Source organism: Leptodactylus fuscus, chromosome 4 (assembly GCF_031893055.1).
Source record: "Leptodactylus fuscus isolate aLepFus1 chromosome 4, aLepFus1.hap2, whole genome shotgun sequence".
NCBI lineage: Eukaryota > Metazoa > Chordata > Amphibia > Anura > Leptodactylidae > Leptodactylus > Leptodactylus fuscus.
The window spans coordinates 57674323-57695543 of record NC_134268.1 but is presented as its reverse complement, the minus strand read 5'-3'; the positions used below and the strand labels follow the sequence as shown (position 1 = coordinate 57695543).

At 42.4% G+C, this 21221-nt stretch overlaps 1 protein-coding gene across 1 annotated transcript in view; it reads left to right on the top strand.

The window, feature by feature from the left end:
• Positions 1-21221, top strand: part of RP1 (RP1 axonemal microtubule associated) — a 370941-nt gene that overhangs the window by 320342 nt on the left and 29378 nt on the right. The window contains exons 53-55 of the mRNA XM_075270496.1: positions 12662-12810; positions 20252-20327; positions 20472-20547. Coding sequence (XP_075126597.1) covers positions 12662-12810; positions 20252-20327; positions 20472-20547 — 301 coding nt within the window. The remainder of the gene's footprint in view (positions 1-12661; positions 12811-20251; positions 20328-20471; positions 20548-21221) is intronic.

The following is a 21221-nucleotide window of genomic DNA, read 5'->3' as shown; positions in this document are numbered from 1 at the left end:
AGCCAGGAGGAGGAGGAGCGTTCCTCACCGCTCAACAAAGTCATGGCTGGGTCGATAAGGAGCACCCCTCCCCCGACAGTACAGAGCTATGGAGGAATACTGTCAGAAGGGGACTTCCTCGCAGCCCAGCTAGACTGTCAGAAACGCCCTTTTGACAGGGAAGAGATATTGGTAACGGCACCAATATCTCTTGCCCTGGGGCACATAATGGGAAACACACCGTTGGCCTTCTAGCAGTATATAAAAACCGCATGTGTCTGAGGACATCAAAGGTCCTCTTTAATGACAGTGTTACGGTACTGCCTGGGGAAGGATAGCAGAGCTGAATACTTTACTTCATCAATTCCTGGAAACTAATAAATCTTCAACTGACTGCTGTTCATTTTAGGTATATATAAAATAGGAAAATATATGGTTCAATTTAAAGGGGTATTCCCACATCACATACTCACCAGACTTCGCTGCTGTAAAATCTTCTTTCTTCCTGCTTTGTTGCGTCATTGGTGGGCGGGGTTACATACGCAAAGCCAGCGGCAAGATGACGTCGCTTCTATGCCGCTGGCCCTGCGTGCGCGCTCCAGATGCAGCTAGGCATCGGACGTACAACGAATAGATGGTGAGACCAATCAGTTCCCCAGCCTTCACAATGCCAATACAGACCCGGCATCCGCTGTAATAGAAAGGCCCCCCCCCCCCCTCCGGAATAGCAGCATCGCTCCTGCCGCTGCTGGCTTCATGCAGGGCAGGAGCATAGCGATGTCGCAGGCCCCAGCACCTGTGCTGGCATCTAACCGTCCCCGGCATCTGCCTCTCTATTACAGTGGATGCTGGGTCTGTATTGGCGGCCCCTTCCCCCCAAAGTGTAAACTACCCCCCCCTACACAGGAATAGCTACAGACACAGGCTTGCTTCCATGCACTTAGCCCCTCCTCCCTCCCCCCTGAGAGCAGGCAGATACATCACTTGACTTTATACCAGATAAGTCAAGGGCTGTGTCAACAATGAATTGAATAAAGTAAGATAGTGGACAAACAAAGCAGTTTTGCTGAAGCAGTGTATTTAGGAAAAGTCTTACATCCACATTAACAAGCAGTATAGATAGGATCCTTGTGATGGGACAACCCCTTTAAAGAGTTTCTCCAGAAAGGAATGTGGAAAACCTATCCCACAGCAGGGACCCCTGCAGATCAGTATTTTGAATAGATCACAGTTTTCGGGTGAATGTAATGCCCTCTTCCCTGAATATCAAGCACTGTGCATACATTATGAATGGGGCTGATCTGCAAAGAGGCCACATGAACTGAGCTCTTTTGTGGAGGTCCTCTGGTCTGACCCCCCCAGATCAAAAATTCAACTTTAATAGATTAGACATTTAGTTTAATGCCCAAAATAAATGCCCATTCTCAATTCTGGTAAATCCCTGTAAAGCCTGATGCAAAGCCAGTTCAGTAGTTCAGGCACTGCAGTGTATATGGTTTAATATGCTGCATGCCTAGTGCACAATACCTAAAAGTAAATCATCACTAAATCCCCTGTTGAAAACCAACCTGAATATTTTCTTGGTATTTTTTTATTGCTGCTGAATCACAAACAGCTAAAGGCTTTGTCATCGATAGGAAAGTTGGGAGTAACGTGGCGGAATTGATTAATAAATAACATTCTTTATCCGGTATCTACAGATATTACATCAAAACAATAAGCAAACAAGAACTAAGCCCACAATACAAATCAATGCAAGTGGTAGAAACTTTTAATGGAAAACTGTCATTGCTCAGACTATGAAACTTTTATAAACCCTGAGATCAACTGAGTGAAGTGAGTGGCAGCTCGGAGCTTTGATGAACACTATTGATTTAATGTCCATGAAAGACATGAAAGTCACTGGGTCTCAAGAGTGTTTGTCTTAGGCAGATAGACTCACAGCTGTCGGAGAGTCTCCACAATATACCAGAACTGCACAAACACTGGCTGGAGATAGTTTTTGAGTAGAGATGAGTGAATACCGTTCGATCGAGTAGATATTCAATCAAATTTTAAGGTATTCGACATATTCGATTCCAATCATATACCACGCAGTAAACGCAGTAAAGATTCATATGCCCTCCCACCTTCCCTGGCACTTTTTTTGCACCAATAACTGTGCAGGGAAGGTGGCACAGGAAGCACAAAAACTTAGGCATAAAGAAAAAAAAAATAGGAAAAAGTCATTGGCTGGCTAAATCAGGTGACCTCGGATTTATAAGAATAGTGTCAGCCATATTCGTGTCAGATGCGGTTTGGAGTTAGGGTGAGACATTGTGTTGAGGGTGAGAAAGAGATTGTAGCTTCTGTTAGGCAGGAAAACATTAATCAACAGCTCTTTTCAAAGCTACACTGCAGGAACAATGTACACATACACTGAACCTGCCAGTGATGCGTCAGTAGCCCCTCGTCAGTAGCACAAGGGGGCGAGGACGAGGGGATCCAGGCCACAGTAGCTCGACTCCAATTATATACTGGAGAGGGGCAGCCAGCAGTGCCACAACATCAAGCAGGGTGCAAGGTGTAGTGCTGACGAGGCCCGAGCACCAGGAACCTATACTAGGGTGGATAGCAGATATTGTGGACCCGCAACCAGCATGTCCCGTCCACAGTACTGATGAGACACAGTTCCATGTGTCTGTGCCAGCACACAAGTTCCTTGTCCTCCTCCAACGCCACCACCTTCCCCATAAATAGATAGGTAAATAAAAACATTATTGTTTTAGGGCTCCCCCCAAGGGTCTGAAATTAATGTTTTAGGGCTCACCCCCAAGGGCCTGAAATCTAATTTTTTAGGGGTCACCCCAAGGGCCAAAAACTAAAACTCTGCTGTTTAAAGGCTCAATTCACCCAAAGGGCCAAAAACTATGCTGGTAAAAGGCTCAAGTCACCTCAAGGGCCTCAATCTCTGCTGGCCCGTAACGACCCATTGAAATGAATGTGATCTGTTGAATGCGAGTGCGTTAACTCCGTGTGAACTGGCTCTAAGACTTCTCAAACAATTCCCCCATACTCTAGAACTCTCTTCCACAATTCATAGGACCGTCCCTCACATTCGCAACCTTCAAACATAACTGAAGACCCACTCTTTTTAGCTTACAAGACACATTAACCTGACAAATACTTTTCCACCATATGGACAACAGTTATCCTCATATATTGTCACCGCCTAAGTATCAGATTAGTCATCTTGTTAGTTTTTTGGTTATTGTTCTATTTGTGTTATACATTTAATCGCCTCGCCAAATGTACAGATCCTCGGTGAGCCCCCTTTAGTAGCAATTCCAAAAAACACAACCGTTCAGATGGCAGAAAGTAAAATTTGCCTTTGTAAGGACGGGAGTCATATTTTTGGGTGACAGGATGTCTGGTCCCCTCTGTCTCCCTTGCTCTACATTTGATACATCAAGTGGTAAGAGGGTTGTAATTTCTATATATTTGCACATGTTGTTGACTCTGTTTTAATTAACCTATTAAATATTATGTTTTTCACTAATTGGAAATTGCACTTTAAGTTTCCTTGTGCCCTAGCAATTCTAGTGGGATGATCTATTGGCATCCCTTCTGCTGTGTTGCTATTTGTTGTTAGTATAGGCATTTATTTGCAATCTAATATTATAAAGCTACTGTTTAGGTGACAGGACCCCCTGACTTTCTGAGCCCCTGTACAGCTGCGGGGCTGCACCGATGACATGCCTACCCTTATCTCTAGGATTTGTCTAAGATTGCTGTGTACTGTCACCTAAGAAAGACATAGAGATGTAGGTATAAGCCATATTCTCTGTGCTCCACTGGGTGCCTTATGCACAGACCACTTCTTCTAGTAGGGAATATCTCCATATGTGTGACACCCACTGTAACTTGTGCAGCATTGTATATCAGCAAAGCCATCCTGCTGGTACTTGAATGGCTATATTCCTGGTAATAGCATATCTGTAGATGCCCATCACATTGATGATAGTGCCATCCTTACCTCTTTAGTAATACATTACCACTCTCGTACCAGTGTCACCCTTCTCTTCCTCATTCCTCTTACTCACCTCCGGTATTAAACCTGCTGGCACCTCTTTAGCAGCAGCAAATCTCATTCAGTCTGATTCACTACCTGCCTGACCTCCCTGAGGAGACCCGAAATTCATCAGAGAGCTCCGGCTGACAGCAAGCGAATCACAGTGAATAAAACTTACTTTTATACATTGCGAGCTTGTCTCCGTAAAATGCAGAACATATATAGGGAGACTCAAAGCAGTGGGACCGAGGTATTGTAGTATTTATTTCCTGGCATCCCAGGTTTTCCTGTACATAATAGATCCTGTGACAAAATAAGTGGCAAAGTTAGTATACAGGTTGACTACTAATAAGTGGCTGCTATTGAACTGATTCAGGAAGCTCATGGTGTCACGTAAGTATTCCACTTCTTATTTGCCCTTTGCTTTGTATGCCTCTAAAGACTCCTTGTGAAAGGAGCGCCAGTGCACTTGGAGGACTAACGCTCCATTCACTTCTATGGGGCTGTAGGAGATTATAGACCCAGCAGCCCCATAGAAGTGATTGCACTTCATTCACAAGGAGGTCTTAAGGAGACTTAAGGGGACTTAATAGCATTCAGACTCCCAGTGATCGGGCTCTTATCCCCTGTCCTGTGGGTAAAATAGGACAGCCCCTTTAAGTGTGAAGCCAGAAGATACCTGCAGCTCACAGCAGATAAGATGTCGAATGCAATGAGATATGTCCAGGTATCAACAATTAGATAGAAAATGACAAATGTATTCTATGTATGAGGGGCAAAAAACATTGCACTTTTACTGTAGAATTTGGTTAAATCAAATTTCAGGAAACACAGATATATCATTTTTCGACAATCTCGGCCGCAAAATCACGGCCGCAAAATAACGCTTCGTATACGATCCAGGCTCCCATTGAAATCAATGGGAGCGTATATGGGGCTCAAAGTCTCACACGCCGTATACGTGCCACATCACGCGGCCCGTTACTCCGTGTGAACTCCCCCTTAAGGGTGCATTCACATAGAGGACAATGGCGCTGAATTTGGTGTGGAATCCATGTCAGATTCAACACTGAAAAAAAAGCCTCCTATTGAATTCAATGGGTTCCTTTTTTAGAAGGGATTTGGGGTCAATAGGATATGGTTCTGGTTTACCCCATCCCTATCTTCTTCGGTGTAGTTTTACAGCACAGTTTTGGACCACTTGTATACATCAGTTTCTTTTCTTCACTACCTGTGGCTTTACCCATAATGATCATTAATAATGGCTTGCTAATTACATGTTTAATTACAAGCCTGTAATATATCACTCTTTATGGGCCATAATGCCATAACATAATGGGCCAGGCTCTTTTATTGTGCAGAATAGCAACTATGCCCCCTTGTCATAAATATATATAACCATATCAAGGGTCACAAGAACAGCAGTGAGGTTAACAGCGTTGATATAGGTCCGGAGGGACAATGTAGCTTCAGTAGAATTCTGGAAATAAAAAGATTAACAATAAAGTAATGAAATCAGTTGCTCTCCTATAATATTATTATGCTGGCTCATGAGACTTGCTGCTGGATCATGACCAGCATTTTATGAGAATTATAGTTGCAATTTATGTGATCCACATACACGATCAGCACGGGCGCAGACAATATTATTTAACGCTTGTTACAAATATCTTACGCCTGCATGTGACACCGAAATCTCACGATCATGGCACGTTCTGATAAAGAGTTGTTAAATCGCTAAAAATAACACAAGTGAATTTCATGCAAGTATTTGATCATTTATGGGGAACTATATTCTGAATTATTATGGCATATTGCAATGTATAGAAAAGAAAAAAAAAAAGATCTTTGAGGTTTATAGAATAATAGATTGTCTTACTACACAATGTCACAAGTTAGTACGAAAAAGTACACAGGTAGCAAAGTTTATCTGCGTGCTAAATGCATTCGATGGTTTCTGTGATAGCACAATGCAGCAAGTTATTAGTGTTAGGTTATTTTGCTACATTTATAGTCATGACACAGACAAAAGTAGTTGCATCCTGATCTTGGTGCCTGACGTAGGACAATATCATCTCTGCCACATAAGAAGACCCCAGTATCCTATCCTATCACATTTTAGAAGGGGCCTCTGTGGTAGATTTTGTATTAGACCATAAAGGGGTTGTCCAGGCAAAAATTGACAACCTGTTTAAAGGGATTCTACCATTAAAAAACTTTTTTCTGTGGATAACACGTCGGAATAGCCTTTAGAAAGGCTATTCGTCTCTTACCTTTAGATGGGATCTCCGCCGCGCCGTTCCTTAGTAATACCGTTTTTTATCGGTATGTAAATTGGTTCTCTGGCAGCGATGGGGGCGGACCTCAGCGCTGAAAATGCGATGAGGGCGTCCCCACCGCTGCCCGAGAACAGGATCCTGCGCCGCCTCTGTCTTCTGCTGGATCCTCCCCTTCTTTCTTCAGCAGCGTCACCTCTGTCGGCTCTTACACCGCAATTGTGGCCTCAGAACTATAGCCGCGCATGCGCAGTCGGCTCTACTAGTGTAAGAGCCGACAAAGGTGACGCTGCTGAAGAAAGAAGGGGAGGATCCAGCAGAAGACAGAGGCGGCACAGGATCCTGTTCTCGGGCAGCTGTGGGGATGCCCTCATCGCATTTTCAGCGCTGGGGCCCGGCCCCTTCGCTGCCAGAGAACTAATTTACATACCGGTAAAAACTGGTATTACTAAGGAACGGCGGGGCGGAGATCCTATCTAAAGGTAAGAGACGAATAGCCTTTCTAAAGGCTATACTGACGTGTTATCCACAGAAAAAGTTTTTTAATGGTAGAATCCCTTTAAGCTTTAAATCGAATAGATGCAGTGAAAAAATGAAAATAATTCATACTTGCCTTTCCATGATGCTCCAATGTCTCCCAGACCAATTTGGTCTTCTAGGTCTCGTTCTGACGTATGGCGGAAGTCCCATCCACACTTAACCAATGAGGCCAATCAGAAGCCTCAGCAAAGGGCTTGGATGTCTCTGCCTGTGACATCACGGGGCTCTGTCTGAGGCCTGCTTTTAAAAAAAAAAGTGCATGGATAAGCTCTTTAAGGTTTTTTTTTTCCAGGTTTACACGATTGGTTGGATTGGTAAATAGTCGAATATTGATGAACTGTAACCCCCAGCATTGGTACTCTTGAGTACAATCTGTTCAACCAATTGGTGAGGGTCCCGGGTATCAGACCTATGCCAATCTTTGATGACCTATCTTAGGGATGCATATAAGCCTAGAAACACCCTTTAAAGTGAAGTGTGTGGGAGGTTTTTGACTGTTATTTGGGCTTGTGAAGTTATATAACCAAACCTTTATCACATTAGTGTATCTGCGGCTCTCTCTGTGGTATAGTAATCCTCAGTACAGGGAACGGTCAGTATTGACAAATGAAGACATAACCATGATGGATCCAGTGGGACTCGCTTTAATGAAGTGGACTGGAGACCTTAATCCCAGCTAGAATAGTTTTTATTGAGTCAAGTGATCATTAGTACAGTGTATTGGTCAGCCATTTGTAACCTCAGGAGAACCAAGGGCTTCATTACAGCATATTGTCATTGCTTTCTTACCACAGTCTAGGCCTTGTACTTTACTCTTATGAACATGTCAGAATGTGTGCTGCTATTCATCTAAGCTTCCAGTATTCTGGTTGACCTAATGTTAATATAAGACATTGACACTTTACAAGTACACCTGCTTTGTATAGGAAAGATTTAGGGCTAATGCCCCATGTAGCGGGCTGCAACAAAAAAGCTGGGGCAACAATGAATCTTTCTGCTTCAGTTATACCCATAGAAAACACATCAACTTTTTTTCCCCCATTTTCCATAATTTCTCTATCTCTGGGTCCCTGAAAAACTGATGACACATGGATCTATAAACTTGCATTATTGTTATATATACGTGAAATGTGGGCAGCCACTGGCATCAATGGGTTAGACCACGGTAGGGCAACACACAGCTTTTCCCATAGAACAACAGCGATCATCCCTATTTCAGATACTATACAAAGCAATGACTGTATGGTAACCTGTACCACCCAAAATGTAATATGCCAACCAATACATTACACAGTGCAGGTCATATACAAACATACGGTACAACCCAAGCAACTACAGTTGTCTGTACAAGTTCTCACGGAGTAACACGCCACTCATTTAGACACGTATACACGTGTCAGAGCGCGGCGCTTCAAAATAGATCCCATTGATTTTAATGGGTGCCAGCGGGTATGTGCGCTACACATTGAAATCAATGGGAGGCTTTGTAACCCATTGATTTCAATGTGTTACATGCGTAAGCCGGCACCCATTGAAATCAATGGGATCTGTTTTGAAGCGCCGCGCTCTGACACGTGTATACGTGTCGAAATGAGCGGCGTGTTACTCCGTGTGAACGGAGCCTACAGTGTACCGAGACTGTGCTTCAGCCAAACCACATGCACAATGTGAACACCTATCTATACAGCTGTTTGTAATGATCAAAGGTAGAAACGTGAACTATTTCAGGTATGCAGCACCTTAAATATGACACTGGACTATTGGGGCAATTCACTGCAGTGATCATATGGGTATACAGCCATGTTAATATTGCAGGCAGCATAGAGGACCAGAATGCTACAGCGGCTGGGGAATCAACAGATAAGCAATGCCTCTCTTGTTACTTTATCACATTCCTCTTGCCCCATTGCCCTTGTATTATTGCCACTATTACGTTGCATTCCCACCAGTACCTCTTGGCTATAGATGCGGCACGGTGCAACTGATGGTCTGTAATGCCATATTCCACGTCTTGTCAATAAACTTCAGTCCTTCTCCGCCAGAATATCGGAATTAGTTTAGGAAGTATGTCAGATTTTCAGAAGTGTATATGAGTTTACAACATAGGTGGTAATTTCAGTACTGAGAGTTACGTCGTGTCTCGCTCAAAGATGTAATGTCTATATTTTATCTCTGTTCGGGAGTGAAACATCAGTCAGCCTAGAAGAATGATTTATTTAATGTGTATTTAGAACAGAAATTATACCGCACTCTCTGTACTATGTTCCTTCAGTGAGATTGACGTCTGTGATAAGGTGCACCACACACAGGAATAAAGCTGCGCTGCCGTAAGGGCTGCATTATAGACAGACTCATTTTATAGACAGTTTGGTTACACATGAGCCACAATGCTATAAAGCAGATGGAGATCATCAGTGCCATAACATTTTAGCAGGGCTGTATCTACATTACTGAACAATAAACTAAAAGAGAAATAAAAAATATTCCCCTATACCAAGAGATTTGGGAGCGACGCTATGATTTATGCAGCGGAATACTAATGTGACTACAATAATCTTTCTAAATTACAGCAGTCAGCAAGTTTACAGACTGATTTCTATGAAGGTTTTCAGTTATGTAGTGCGAAAACTTAAATTGTGCGGATATGAAATTGGCATACTTTGCAAAATGTATTTAAGAACTCTGAATATTTTAAGGATGTTGGAAGCAGTGCAGTGTTTAGATCGTGCAGTAAAATTATTTTATTATGGCATCAATAGGATTTCATCTAGGTTGGGTTATCAGTCTGGATCATTGATGAAACAATTTAAGGTTACTGCTACATGTGGCGGTTCGCTGTGGGATATTCGGCTGCAGAATTGGTTTTTGACAAAGGTTTAACCCTTGCAGTTAGTGGTTTTCATCCATTGCATTGCAAATCATTGACGTGCTGCTGGTTCCAAAGACTTTGTAGTAGAGGTTTTTTTACACTGTGTGCCTGGTATTTGTTGAAATCCCATCCGCTTCACTGCTACGCACAACCAATGGCCCCAACTTTTATCGGAACAAGTCAGAAGGTGCACAAGTCCAAGAATGCCATCCAATGATCCTCTGAGTCCAATGGTCCATTCTGATGAAAATAGAGCAGGTCTTATTCAGCTTTGTGTCATCGGAACACAGTGGATCAGAAGCCCCATAGAGGTAAGTGCATCATGGATTGCACTTTGATGACCCTCACATCCGAGTGCATTCTACTGCAAACATATGATGCACACTTGGTAATGCGCATGGGGCCTAAGCCACAAGCATGTCTTTATGCACAGAGGATTTAGCGTCCCAAACTTGCTTATAACAAGACTGTCCACTGTTGGGGTGTTTAGATAAAACCTTTAATAGTTACTGGGAGTTTGTGATGCTCTGAGGACATGCACACCTCAATTTTACTGTGAATGCATTTGATTAGAATAAGCAAATCTATTCTCCAGGATGTAATTAGGAGAACAGTGCACTCTGTACGCCGCCCTCTAGAGGGCAGCATCCTTAACATCATGCATGACTCAGTTAAAAAGTCTAATTAATGATGATGCGGATTTAATTGCCAAATCAGTATTTCTATTCTAAAAGGTACAGATTCCCAGCTATGGACAGCGCTGTTTCGGCCTATTGGGCTATCTCAGCATAGCGTAGGGATACTGATTTGGCATACTGATTTGATTTGTCCATAGCTGGGAATCTGTTCCTTTTGGAATAGAAATACTGATTTGGCAATTAAATCCACATCATCATTAATTAGACTTTTTAACTGAGTCATGCATGATGTTAACCCCTTCCCGACATGCGCCGTAATAGTACGGCGCGTGTCGGGTCTGTAACTATGGCGACCGCCCGGGAGCCGGGCGGCCGTCATAGCCGCCGGGTGTCTACTGCTTTAAGCAGTAGACAACCGGCTCTGATGCCTCCGATCGGTCCCCGGACCGATCGGAGGCATTAACCCCTCCGGCGCTGCTGTCAAAGGCATGGGCGCCGCCATTTTGGCAGGGATCGCCGGCTCCTGGAGCATGCTCCAGGGCCGACCCCCCGTTGCCATGACAGCCGGGAGCCTTGTTAAAGGCTCCCAGCCGGTCTGCAAATTCTCTCTTTTGCAGGCTGGTGTATACAGCCTGCAAAAGAGATGATGATTTTTTGCAATGCATTGCAATGCATTAGCATTGTAATGCATTGCATTAGTGATCAGACCCCCTGGGGTTCAACACCCCCAGAGGGTCTAATAAATGCAAAAAAAAAATTAAAAAAAAGTTAAAAAAAATATTAAAAAATATAAAAAGAATTAAAAGTTCAAATCACCCCCCTTTCCCTAGAACACATATAAAAGTAGTTAAAAACTGTGAAACATATACATGTTAGGTATCCCCGCGTCCGAAATCGCCCGCTCTACAAATCTATAAAAATATTTTTCCTGTTCGGTAAACGCCGTAGCAGGAAAAATAGTCAAAAGTGCCAAACCGCCGTTTTTTCACTGTTTTAATTCTGATAAAAATTTGAATAAAAAGTGATCAAAGCAATAACATTTCCCGAAAATGGTAGAACTAAAAAGTGCACCCGGCCCCGCAAAAAAAGACGCCCTATACATCCCCGTACACGCACGTATAAAAAAGTTACGGCCGTCGGAATATGGCGACTTTTAGAAAAAAAATTTTTAACACCGTTTTGGAATTTTTTTTAGGGGTCAAAATGTAAATAAAACCATATAAATTTGGTATCCCTGGAACCGTACCGAAACACAGAATATAGGGGACATGTCATTTTGGCTGCACAGTGAACGCCGTAAAACCAAAGCCCATAAGAAAGTCGCAGAAATGCATTTTTTCTTCAAATCCACCCCATTCTGAATTTTTTTCCTGCTTCCCAGTACATTATATAGAATAATTAATGGTGGCATCATGAAGAAAAAATTGTCCCGCAAAAATTAAGACCTCATATGACTCTGGGAGCGGAGAAATAAAAAAGTTATGGGGTTTAGAAGGAGGGGAGTCAAAAACGAAAAACGAAAATCAAAAAATGCCATCGGCGGGAAGGGGTTAAGGATGCTGCTCTCTAGAGGGCGGCGTACAGAGTGCACTGTTCTCCTAATTACATCCTGGAGAATAGATTTGCATATTTTTTACCCAGAATCCCTAGCAGAGCAGGAATGACTTGTAAGTCTCCGTACTGCCTATGTAGACACACACTCTCCCTGATGTGTACGATTATCCTTTGATTAGAATAGGGAGGGTCTGCTCATGGAGAAAGCTGTGCATGTTCAGGGTACCCTCCACTCACTGCAGCTAGAGACAGGGGTAAGGGACCCACTTCTCAAGATAGACGCAGATCCCAGAAGTGGGGCCAGAATCTATGGGATATTATGACATAAATGTCCCAAATATGAATACCCCTTTAAACCCTACTCATGCATTGGCAGAGACTTTTCCTTTCATCTGCTTTTCAATTCATTTTTTGGCATACTTTTTTTGTCATCACAGATAGCGTAAATGCCATGTGTGAAGCACAAAAGCTTCACAAAAACATGCCTTACGAGATCAGAAATCAATTTCTACAGTAAATTCCACTATTAGCAAAGATCACCATGTCCAACACCAAAGAACTCTCCATATCTTAGAGAGTTGGCTGTAGGATTGAAGCACATATTGTACTCTATAATCTATTTTCTCCGTATATTGTTTGCTTTATTCTATAGTAAAAGCTATTGCTGATTTTATTGTAATTTTGCTAAAAAAAAATCTGTGAAAGCCTTGCCTGTCATTCTCAATGTATTGTATTGTAACATTTTGTTTTTCAGCCGCTACATATTCTGTATCTGTTTTTGTCTCTGACTTGCTGGAGCAGAAAGATAAATTACATATTGGTATTTGTTTACACGGGAAACATGGAGACACAGGACACAGATATATACATTGGCAGCATGTGATAAATGGGGATGAAGACGAGGTAAGGCGAGGCGGTTTATTTAGCTTTCAGCTCAGATGTAAGGTGTAAATGCTGAATAGGAATGTACAATTGTAGGAATAAATGATACATAAATAAGTACCCCCGGGTACAGGTTAGTTCTAGGTATTGGCATATTGATAGGGAAACTTCCTGCAGGAAAATCACTGGTAAAGCAACCCCAGTCTCCTCCAGTACAACTGTCATAAGCATAGTTTATAAATATCAATTTCTGCTGCATTTCTGTCAAAATCACATTTTTATCAATTTCAAATAAGCATGATGTGTAATGGGGGTACATCCGAGACTGCATAGACTCCGATTCCATCTTTACCTCTTCACTTAAAAGTTTACTAAGCAGCACCCCCTTAAAGCTGATTGACAGGCTTATCGCTACTAGGGTTGAGACGAACCTGAGATTTCAGGATTGATTTTAAAATCCGATTTCTGATCATCTTCCAGCCGATTCCAATCATGAAATTTTTTTTTTTTTTTTTATTTTTTTTTAAAAAAATGTAGATTGTGAACCCCACATAGAGCTCACAATGTACACTTTTCCCTATCAGTATGTCTTTGGAATATGGGATGGAAATCCATGCAAACACGGGGAGAACATACAAACTCCTTGCAGATGACTCCAATCATGAAATTTGCTCGATCAACGATTGGGATTGGGAAAGATCGGATCCCGATCGCTCAACCCTAATTGTATATTTTATATACAGTAGAGTTGAGCCAATCTTGAGATTTCAAAATCCGATTTTCGATCATTTTCCAGCCGATCACGATCGCGAAATTTGCTCGATCACCAATCGAGATCTGATCTTTCCCAATCCCGATCGCTCAACCCTAATCGCTACCATTATCTGGCCAGCGAATGCGCAGTACAATTCCATGATCTGCCTGTGTCGTCTGTGATATGCGCTGGCCAGTGAATACTAGCGATGAGCCTCAGAGCCAGAAACTGAGAAGAGGCTGTCAAATAAATGTATAGGGGCAGAGTTTGGGGCAGATATGATATGCCAAAATCTGCGGCAAATCTACAGCATCATTTGCTTACGCTACATGTGCAATTTGCATTTACTGCATATTGTGCCTAATGCTTAGTAAATGTGAAAGCTACAGGGAAAATTCGGAGGAAGAATTGACTCTCTGCAGATTAAAAAATTTTTATTTTTTGATTTGTTGAAATCTCATCCATTTTCCGGTTATTGTAATATGTTCTGAATTTTCTTCTCATAAATCTGGACAGAATATTTACAGCATAACCACCTTCTATTAATGTATAATTATAGGTACTATTGATGGCCTTTGCTTAGAACAAGCCATCAATATTAGATCTGTAGTGGTCTGAACAGCCAGGACTCCTGCCGATCAGCTGTAACAAGACAATGAGGCTCTCGATAGTCTTTACATACTGAAATCTGAGCTTGTTGTACAAATTGTACTGGTGGGTTTAAGTACTGCAGCGCTTTCCTATTGAAGTGCTAAGGATAGGCCATCAATAGTAAAAACTGTATAACCTTTTAAGCTAAGGGTCTATTCACACGGAGGAATTTAATATGGAATTTCAGTGCTGGAAAAAAAAGCCTCCCATTGACTTCAATGGGTTACTTGCAGAAAAAGGAACCCATTGAAGTCCATGAGAGGCTTTTTTTTTTTTCAAGGAACCCATTGAAGTCAATGGGAGGCTTTTTTTTTTTTCAGCGTTGAAATTCCACACCAAATTCCTCACCATTTTCCTCCATGTGAATAGACCCTAAGGCCCCATGTAGCGAGCCGCAGCCACGGGAAAAAATGCGGAAACTTATTGTGGTTTTTCCTGCAGCGCTTGAAGCTTTCTGCTTCAATTATACCTATACCCACAGCACATATGGCTAGCATTTTCTAGCAAAATTTATTACATTTTATAGAATTGCCTATACAGCTGTATCACTGCAAGACAGCCCTTTATAATATTGTCCCTACACTGTGTTGTGACATTGCATATTGTCCCAAGTGTTAAAGTATATACTGTATCTGAAAGTAGTATCTGCACATATTAGTGGCCAACATGTAGATTATAGGACATAGTTTGTTCTGTGACCTTGTAGGCCTTCTTGTAGATTACTAGTTGGACATTGTAAAAGTATTACTTTAACACTAGCACAAAAGCTTTAGAGGTCCTCCTTCCGTTGTGTCTTTAAGACGTGGGCGCCTTTCCATTTTCCAATGCTAGTTGATAAACAATTCGTGCCCTGTGTGTCCTGTAAGCAAACTAGTTTCTTGGCAAATGGAAGAACATCATGACTAGTCAAAGAGATTTAATAGAGCACTTTCTGAAGTATTGACTCCAGACCTTAGACCACTCCGAGCAATTTAGATTAAATTTCTGTCTTTACTAGAGCTGAACTTTTTACCCATTCTTTAAAAAAAATGAGCGCTTGTTCACATGGAAGCGGAGGCTTAGGAACAAGCTGCTCCTGTACTGCCATTGACCTCCCAGGGAAGAAGAAACTAGTCTGTGCTCTACAATAAAAGCCTGGCTGTATTTGTTGTGGAATAAATCCGCCAATGTGCATGTATTTTTAACCCTTGCCCCTAACAACTAGGCATGTTTGGACCTTAATCCTGTATTATTGTGTGGGGAAATCTATTTTTTTGAGTCCTGTTTTGAGGGTACAAACAGTATAAATTATTGTATATTTTTTCTTGCAGCGCACTTATAGACAAAAGTGAGTGTTAAGAATTTTTATGCCATAGTTCACGCTACAATCACGATTTCTTCAGCGGTGCTCTAGGTCTGCCGAACGTCTCTGGAGAAAATCACGCTCACCTGCAGATTTCCTCCACTTCAAATTTATGCTTAAAACATATAGTATGGAAAAAATGGAAGGGCACTCACCCACACTGAGGCTCATCTTCATAAAAAACTCCTTTTATTGAGGTAATACATCTTTAAGAACAATTCGTGCAGGGAGAGATGAACAGCATAAAGTGGCAGGAAGGCAACAGCCGTTTCGCGCAGCTATGTGCGCTTTCTCAAGCCTCAAATGCATTTGCATTTGAGGCTTGAGAAAGCGCACATAGCTGCGTGAAACGGCTGTTGCCTTCCTGCCACTTTATGCTGTTCATCTCTCCCTGCACGAATTGTTCTTAAAGATGTATTACCTCAATAAAAGGAGTTTTTTATGAAGATGAGCCTCAGTGTGGGTGAGTGCCCTTCCATTTTTCCATACTTTTTCCATTGCTGATAAGCTTTTTTCCGGTTGCTGAGCACCCCCACGGCTCTTAATATATAAAGTTGTTTCCTCATATCCACTTCCGATTTATCAAGGACTCGTATCCATATATCCAGCAGTGCCATCCTATATATTTTCTTTTCTTCAGCTTAAAACATATAGTTCTGCCCTTTACCTCGCCAAGCAAGACTATTTCACCGCCCTCATCTCTTCTCTCTCCAGCAACCCTAAAAGGCTTTTTGAAACTTTTCACTCCTTACTCACACCCAAGGTGCAAACGCCATTCACAGACCTTAGTGCTGATGACCTGGCCACGTATTTCCATGCTAAAATTGATAAGATCCGTCAGGAAATTACTGCCCAAGCCCCAGGTGGCATTGATCCCACCACCTACCATAGCAATGATCCCCTCACCAACCGCACTTCAGACTGTCCATTCTCATCTTTTGAACCTGTTACAGAAGAGGAAGTCTCCCAACTACTTTCTTCATCTCGCCCTACAACCTGCAGCAGTGACCCCTTCCCCTCACACCTTCTCCAATCTCTATCACCTGCTGTCACTACTTACCTTACTAAAATATTTAACCTCTCTCTCTCTTCTGGAATCTTCCCATCCTCCTTCAAGCATGCTGTTATAACCCCGCTATTGAAAAAACCCTCCCTGGACCCATCCTGTGCTGCTAACTATCGACCTGTCTCTAACCTCCCCTTCATCTCTAAACTCTTGGAACGCCTGGTCTATTCTCGTTTAATCCGCTATCTCTCTGCTAACTCTCTGCTTGATCCCTTATAATCTGGCTTCCGCGCTCTGCACTCTACTGAAACTGCTCTCACAAAAGTCTCCAATGATCTCCTAATGGCTAAATCCAATGGCGACTTCTGTCTTCTTATTCTTCTGGACCTCTCTGCAGCTTTTGACACTGTTGACCATCAACTCCTCCTCACTATGCTCCGCTCAGTTGGCCTCAATGACACTGCGCTCTCCTGGTTCTCCTCTTATCTCTCAGACCGCACCTTCAGTGTATCATTTGCGGGATCTGTTTCCTCCCCTCTTTCCCTTGCTGTTGGGGTTCCTCAGGGTTCGGTCCTAGGCCCCCTCCTCTTTTCTCTCTACACAGCCCCCATTGGACAAACCATCAACAGATTTGGCTTCAGGTACCATCTTTATGCTGATGACACTCAATTATACACATCTTCCCATGACATCACCCCTGCACTCATACAAAACACCAGTGACTGTCTCTCTGCTGTCTCAAATATCATGTCCTCACTCTATCTGAAACTAAATCTCTCCAAGACTGAACTACTACTGTTTCCACCATCTAATAGATCTGTCCCTGATATATGCATTGCAGTCTCAGGCCTTACTATAACTCCTAGGCAGCAGGCCCGCTGCCTCGGGGTCATGTTTGATGCAGACCTTTCCTTCACCCCTCATGTTGAATCACTCGCACGTTCATGTCACCTCCACCTCAAAAACATCTCCAGAATACGCCCTTTCCTTACCAGAGATACACTAAAGACACTTATTGTCTCTCTGATTCATTCTCGCCTTGACTACTGTAACTCCTTACTAATCGGTCTTCCCCTCACTAAACTCTCCCTTCTACAGTCTATTCTGAATGCAGCAGCCAGGCTCATCTATCAGTCTACACGCTACAGCGATGCCTCGGGTCTGTGCCAGTCGTTACATTGGCTGCCTATTCAATATAGAATAAAATATAAAGTTATCACTCTCATCCACAAGGCTCTCCATAATGCCGCACCCCCATACATTTCCTCCCTCATCTCTGTCTACCGCCCAACCCGTGCTCTCTGCTCACTCAATGACCTAACACTTACATCCTCTATTATCAGAACCTCCCACGCTCGTATACAAGACTTCTCCCGAACTGCACCACTTCTCTGGAATGCTCTACCCCGGACAATCAGATTAACTCCCAATTTCTACAGCTTCAAACGCAAACTAAAGACACGTCTTTTCAGACAGGCCTATCACAATTTCTAACGTACACCCTTAACCCTCCTCTGTCCCCGCTCCCACATTACCCCACATGATATGATGTCATCTCAGGATAACATTATAGGTCCAAGCTCTATCCACATGTTACAGGACACGACTGGTGACGGCTCATAAAGTCTTATGTTTGTGTAATGACAGTCACCTCTATTACAAAAGTGTCTGACCTCTATATAATCAATGCCGCCCCTGCTACCTGTTGTGTCACCCCCTCTACCTCATAGATTGTAAGCTCTTGCGAGCAGGGCCCTCAGTCCCATTGTGTGAAATGATTTTCTTTGTAATGTATCTTTCTGTCTGTATTTGAACCCTACAAATTGTACAGCGCTGCGGAATATGTTGGCGCTATATAAATAAAATTTATTATTATTATATATTTATTTATAAAATGTGCATTTATATACAAGTTCATATTAAAGTTATAATTCATTGGTATATGTCTGTAATAACCCATTAACCTCTATGACAGAGACATGCCGCCTGTAGGTAGGTAACACATAGTGTGCTCTTATAGCAGACTGCATGTACAGTCAACCATGGGGTATTTTCAACATCCCCACACCAGAATACACAAGGGTTCTCCATTCTATAACCAATGTCCTTCTTTACCCTAACATTTTTTTAAAGTGGGCGACCAATTCTACCATTTGATATGGGGCCCCATAGAGTACTACTATATGGTCATCATACAAATGAAGGGCCTGACCATATAATACATGGCTGATCCAGGTACGTCAAAACAAGTGGTTCTCCATTCTAGCTCATAGGTAAATGTCCCAAGCAAAAGACCCCACTATGATGTGCATATCTGTTATTAGCACAATATGGATAGAGATGGTCTTGATGAGATTATCCCTTTAATTAGACACTTAAACACTTACAAACACATTTGAAATCTCTGTCTTTACATGTGTGTCCCTGAGGCTAAGGCCCCACATAGTGTCCCGCTTGCACAAAAGCACTACGGGAAGAACTATGGTGGTAATGCATCACATTTTTACCTACAGCTCTTTCACATAAAGTCCAGTTTCCGTTGCAGACTTTTTGCTTCCATTATACCTATAGAGAAACTACTGGCGTTTCCTTAAGTATAATTGACATGTTGTGATTTCCAAAAATGCAACATGCTGTGATTGTAAAACGTCCCTTTTATTTTCTAAGGCGTTTCTGCTGAGAGCAAAAGGCTCTATTCACACAGAGTAACGCCAGGCATCATTTGTGTGTAATTTGTGTGTCTTTTACAGCCGTCATAAAACGTTTACATAGAGTTCTATAGGAAAAGACGTCTGTAATTTACGGCCGTCATTTACGGCCGTCATTACAATGACGGCCGTAAATGATGGCCGTCTTTTCCTATAGAACTCTATGTAAACGTTTTATGACGGCCGTAAAAGACACACAAATTACACACAAATGACGCCTGGCGTTACTCTGTGTGAATGGAGCCTTAGAAACGCTTTAGAGGAGTTTTTCCCCTGAACAAATCCATATTTAAATATGTAGATAATTACAAGTAAAATATTTTTTGAAATATAAGTAATTTTTTTTAGGGGCAACACGGTAGTTTAGTGGTTAGCACTGCAGCCTTGCAGCGCTGGAGTCATGGGTTCGAAGCCCACCAGGAGCAACATCCGCAAGGAGTTTGTATGTTTTCCCCGTGTTTGCGTGGATTTCCTCCCATTCTACAAAGCCATACAGAAAAAAATGTACATTGTGATCCCTATATGGGGCCCACAATCTACATAAAAAAAAACAAAACAAAAAAAAAAACAACTTTCTACTTCAATTATACCTATAGGGAAACCAATGGCGTTTCCGTAGGTATAATGGACGGTATCTCTTGTTTTATTACTTTACACCATCCACGGACTGTTTTCAAAACTGTTCATCTTCTGGAGAACCCCTTTAAACCACCCGTGGAATTTCTGCAACATTATCTTGGCGGAATATCTCTCTGTAATCCATCTTATTAGCTTTTATTTTACAAGCTCTCTTTATAAGAATGCCGCCAGATCCTCAGCATGGAAAGCGCGCATCTTGAGGCTTGTGACACTGTGAGAGCAAATGTGTGACAAATGCATTACATTCAATTACTCGCATCTATAGGTGGACTTAATTAAAATGTTGTGATGTGAGCCAGACATGCACATGTTCCTCTTGGTATTTAAGCCTTCACAATAACCAGACTGCTGTTTCTTCACAGTCATTTACAGCTATATTAGATGCGGTTGAACTTGGGGAAGTACATCAGGCTGACATTTCAATGAGCAGCAGCGATGGTACGTTTCACTTCATTTTCATGCGAAGTAGAAAATAAATTGTCGTTGTTAAGTATTTTTTTTAAGGAAATAAAATTCATACACCAGTGTTATTCTTACTGCCGAGTCCCTTAAAGGAAAATATCTGTCTTAAAATTCTTTCAGATTGTACATTGTACATCAAAAGGATTCATGTAAGGGAGTCTTCAAAGAACAAACTCTACGTATTTAATGTGAATGAGTAAGTAAGATCTTGAAACGTTTATGTTAATGCTGTTTGCAACTAAGCAATGGGTATTGGCAGAGAAGGTAATGGGGACTCACTGATACCATATCAAATAGTGGAAGTCGTGAACATTGCATGGCCATGGTAAAAATAATAGTAGTAGAGATGGGGTCAGTTGTAGATGGCAATGAAAGATGAAATGTGTCGATATTTACCCATTAATGTAAGGACAGCTGTGATATTGTAGTTTAGATTAGTGGTCCTCAACCTTTGTTGCACTAGGGACCTGCTTCAAGCAAGACCATTTTTCCTTGGCCAGGAGGAGTGGAGGTGGGGCAGGGGCGGGGATTTGGTCATATGAGTTATAGGTAGGCTTCACCATGTGGACGGGAAGGCTCTCCACCGGGACGCTCTGCAGGGTAGGCGGGCATGACACGAGCATCTAAGCGGACATGGCGAATAGCTGAACACCGAGGCTGGATACATTGTGCTAGGTCACATTGCTATGGTAACATGTAAGCTATCGGGTAGCACAGTGTCCTTGGCAGCCACAGGATGCCATGCTACTCAATAGTTTAAACTTTACCACAGCAACATGGCCTAGCACAAAGTATTCAGCTAAGACTGAGGCCAGCCCGCCACCCTGCCCCATGGACTGGCAAAATCCCACACCGGCCTGGTCCGCAGAC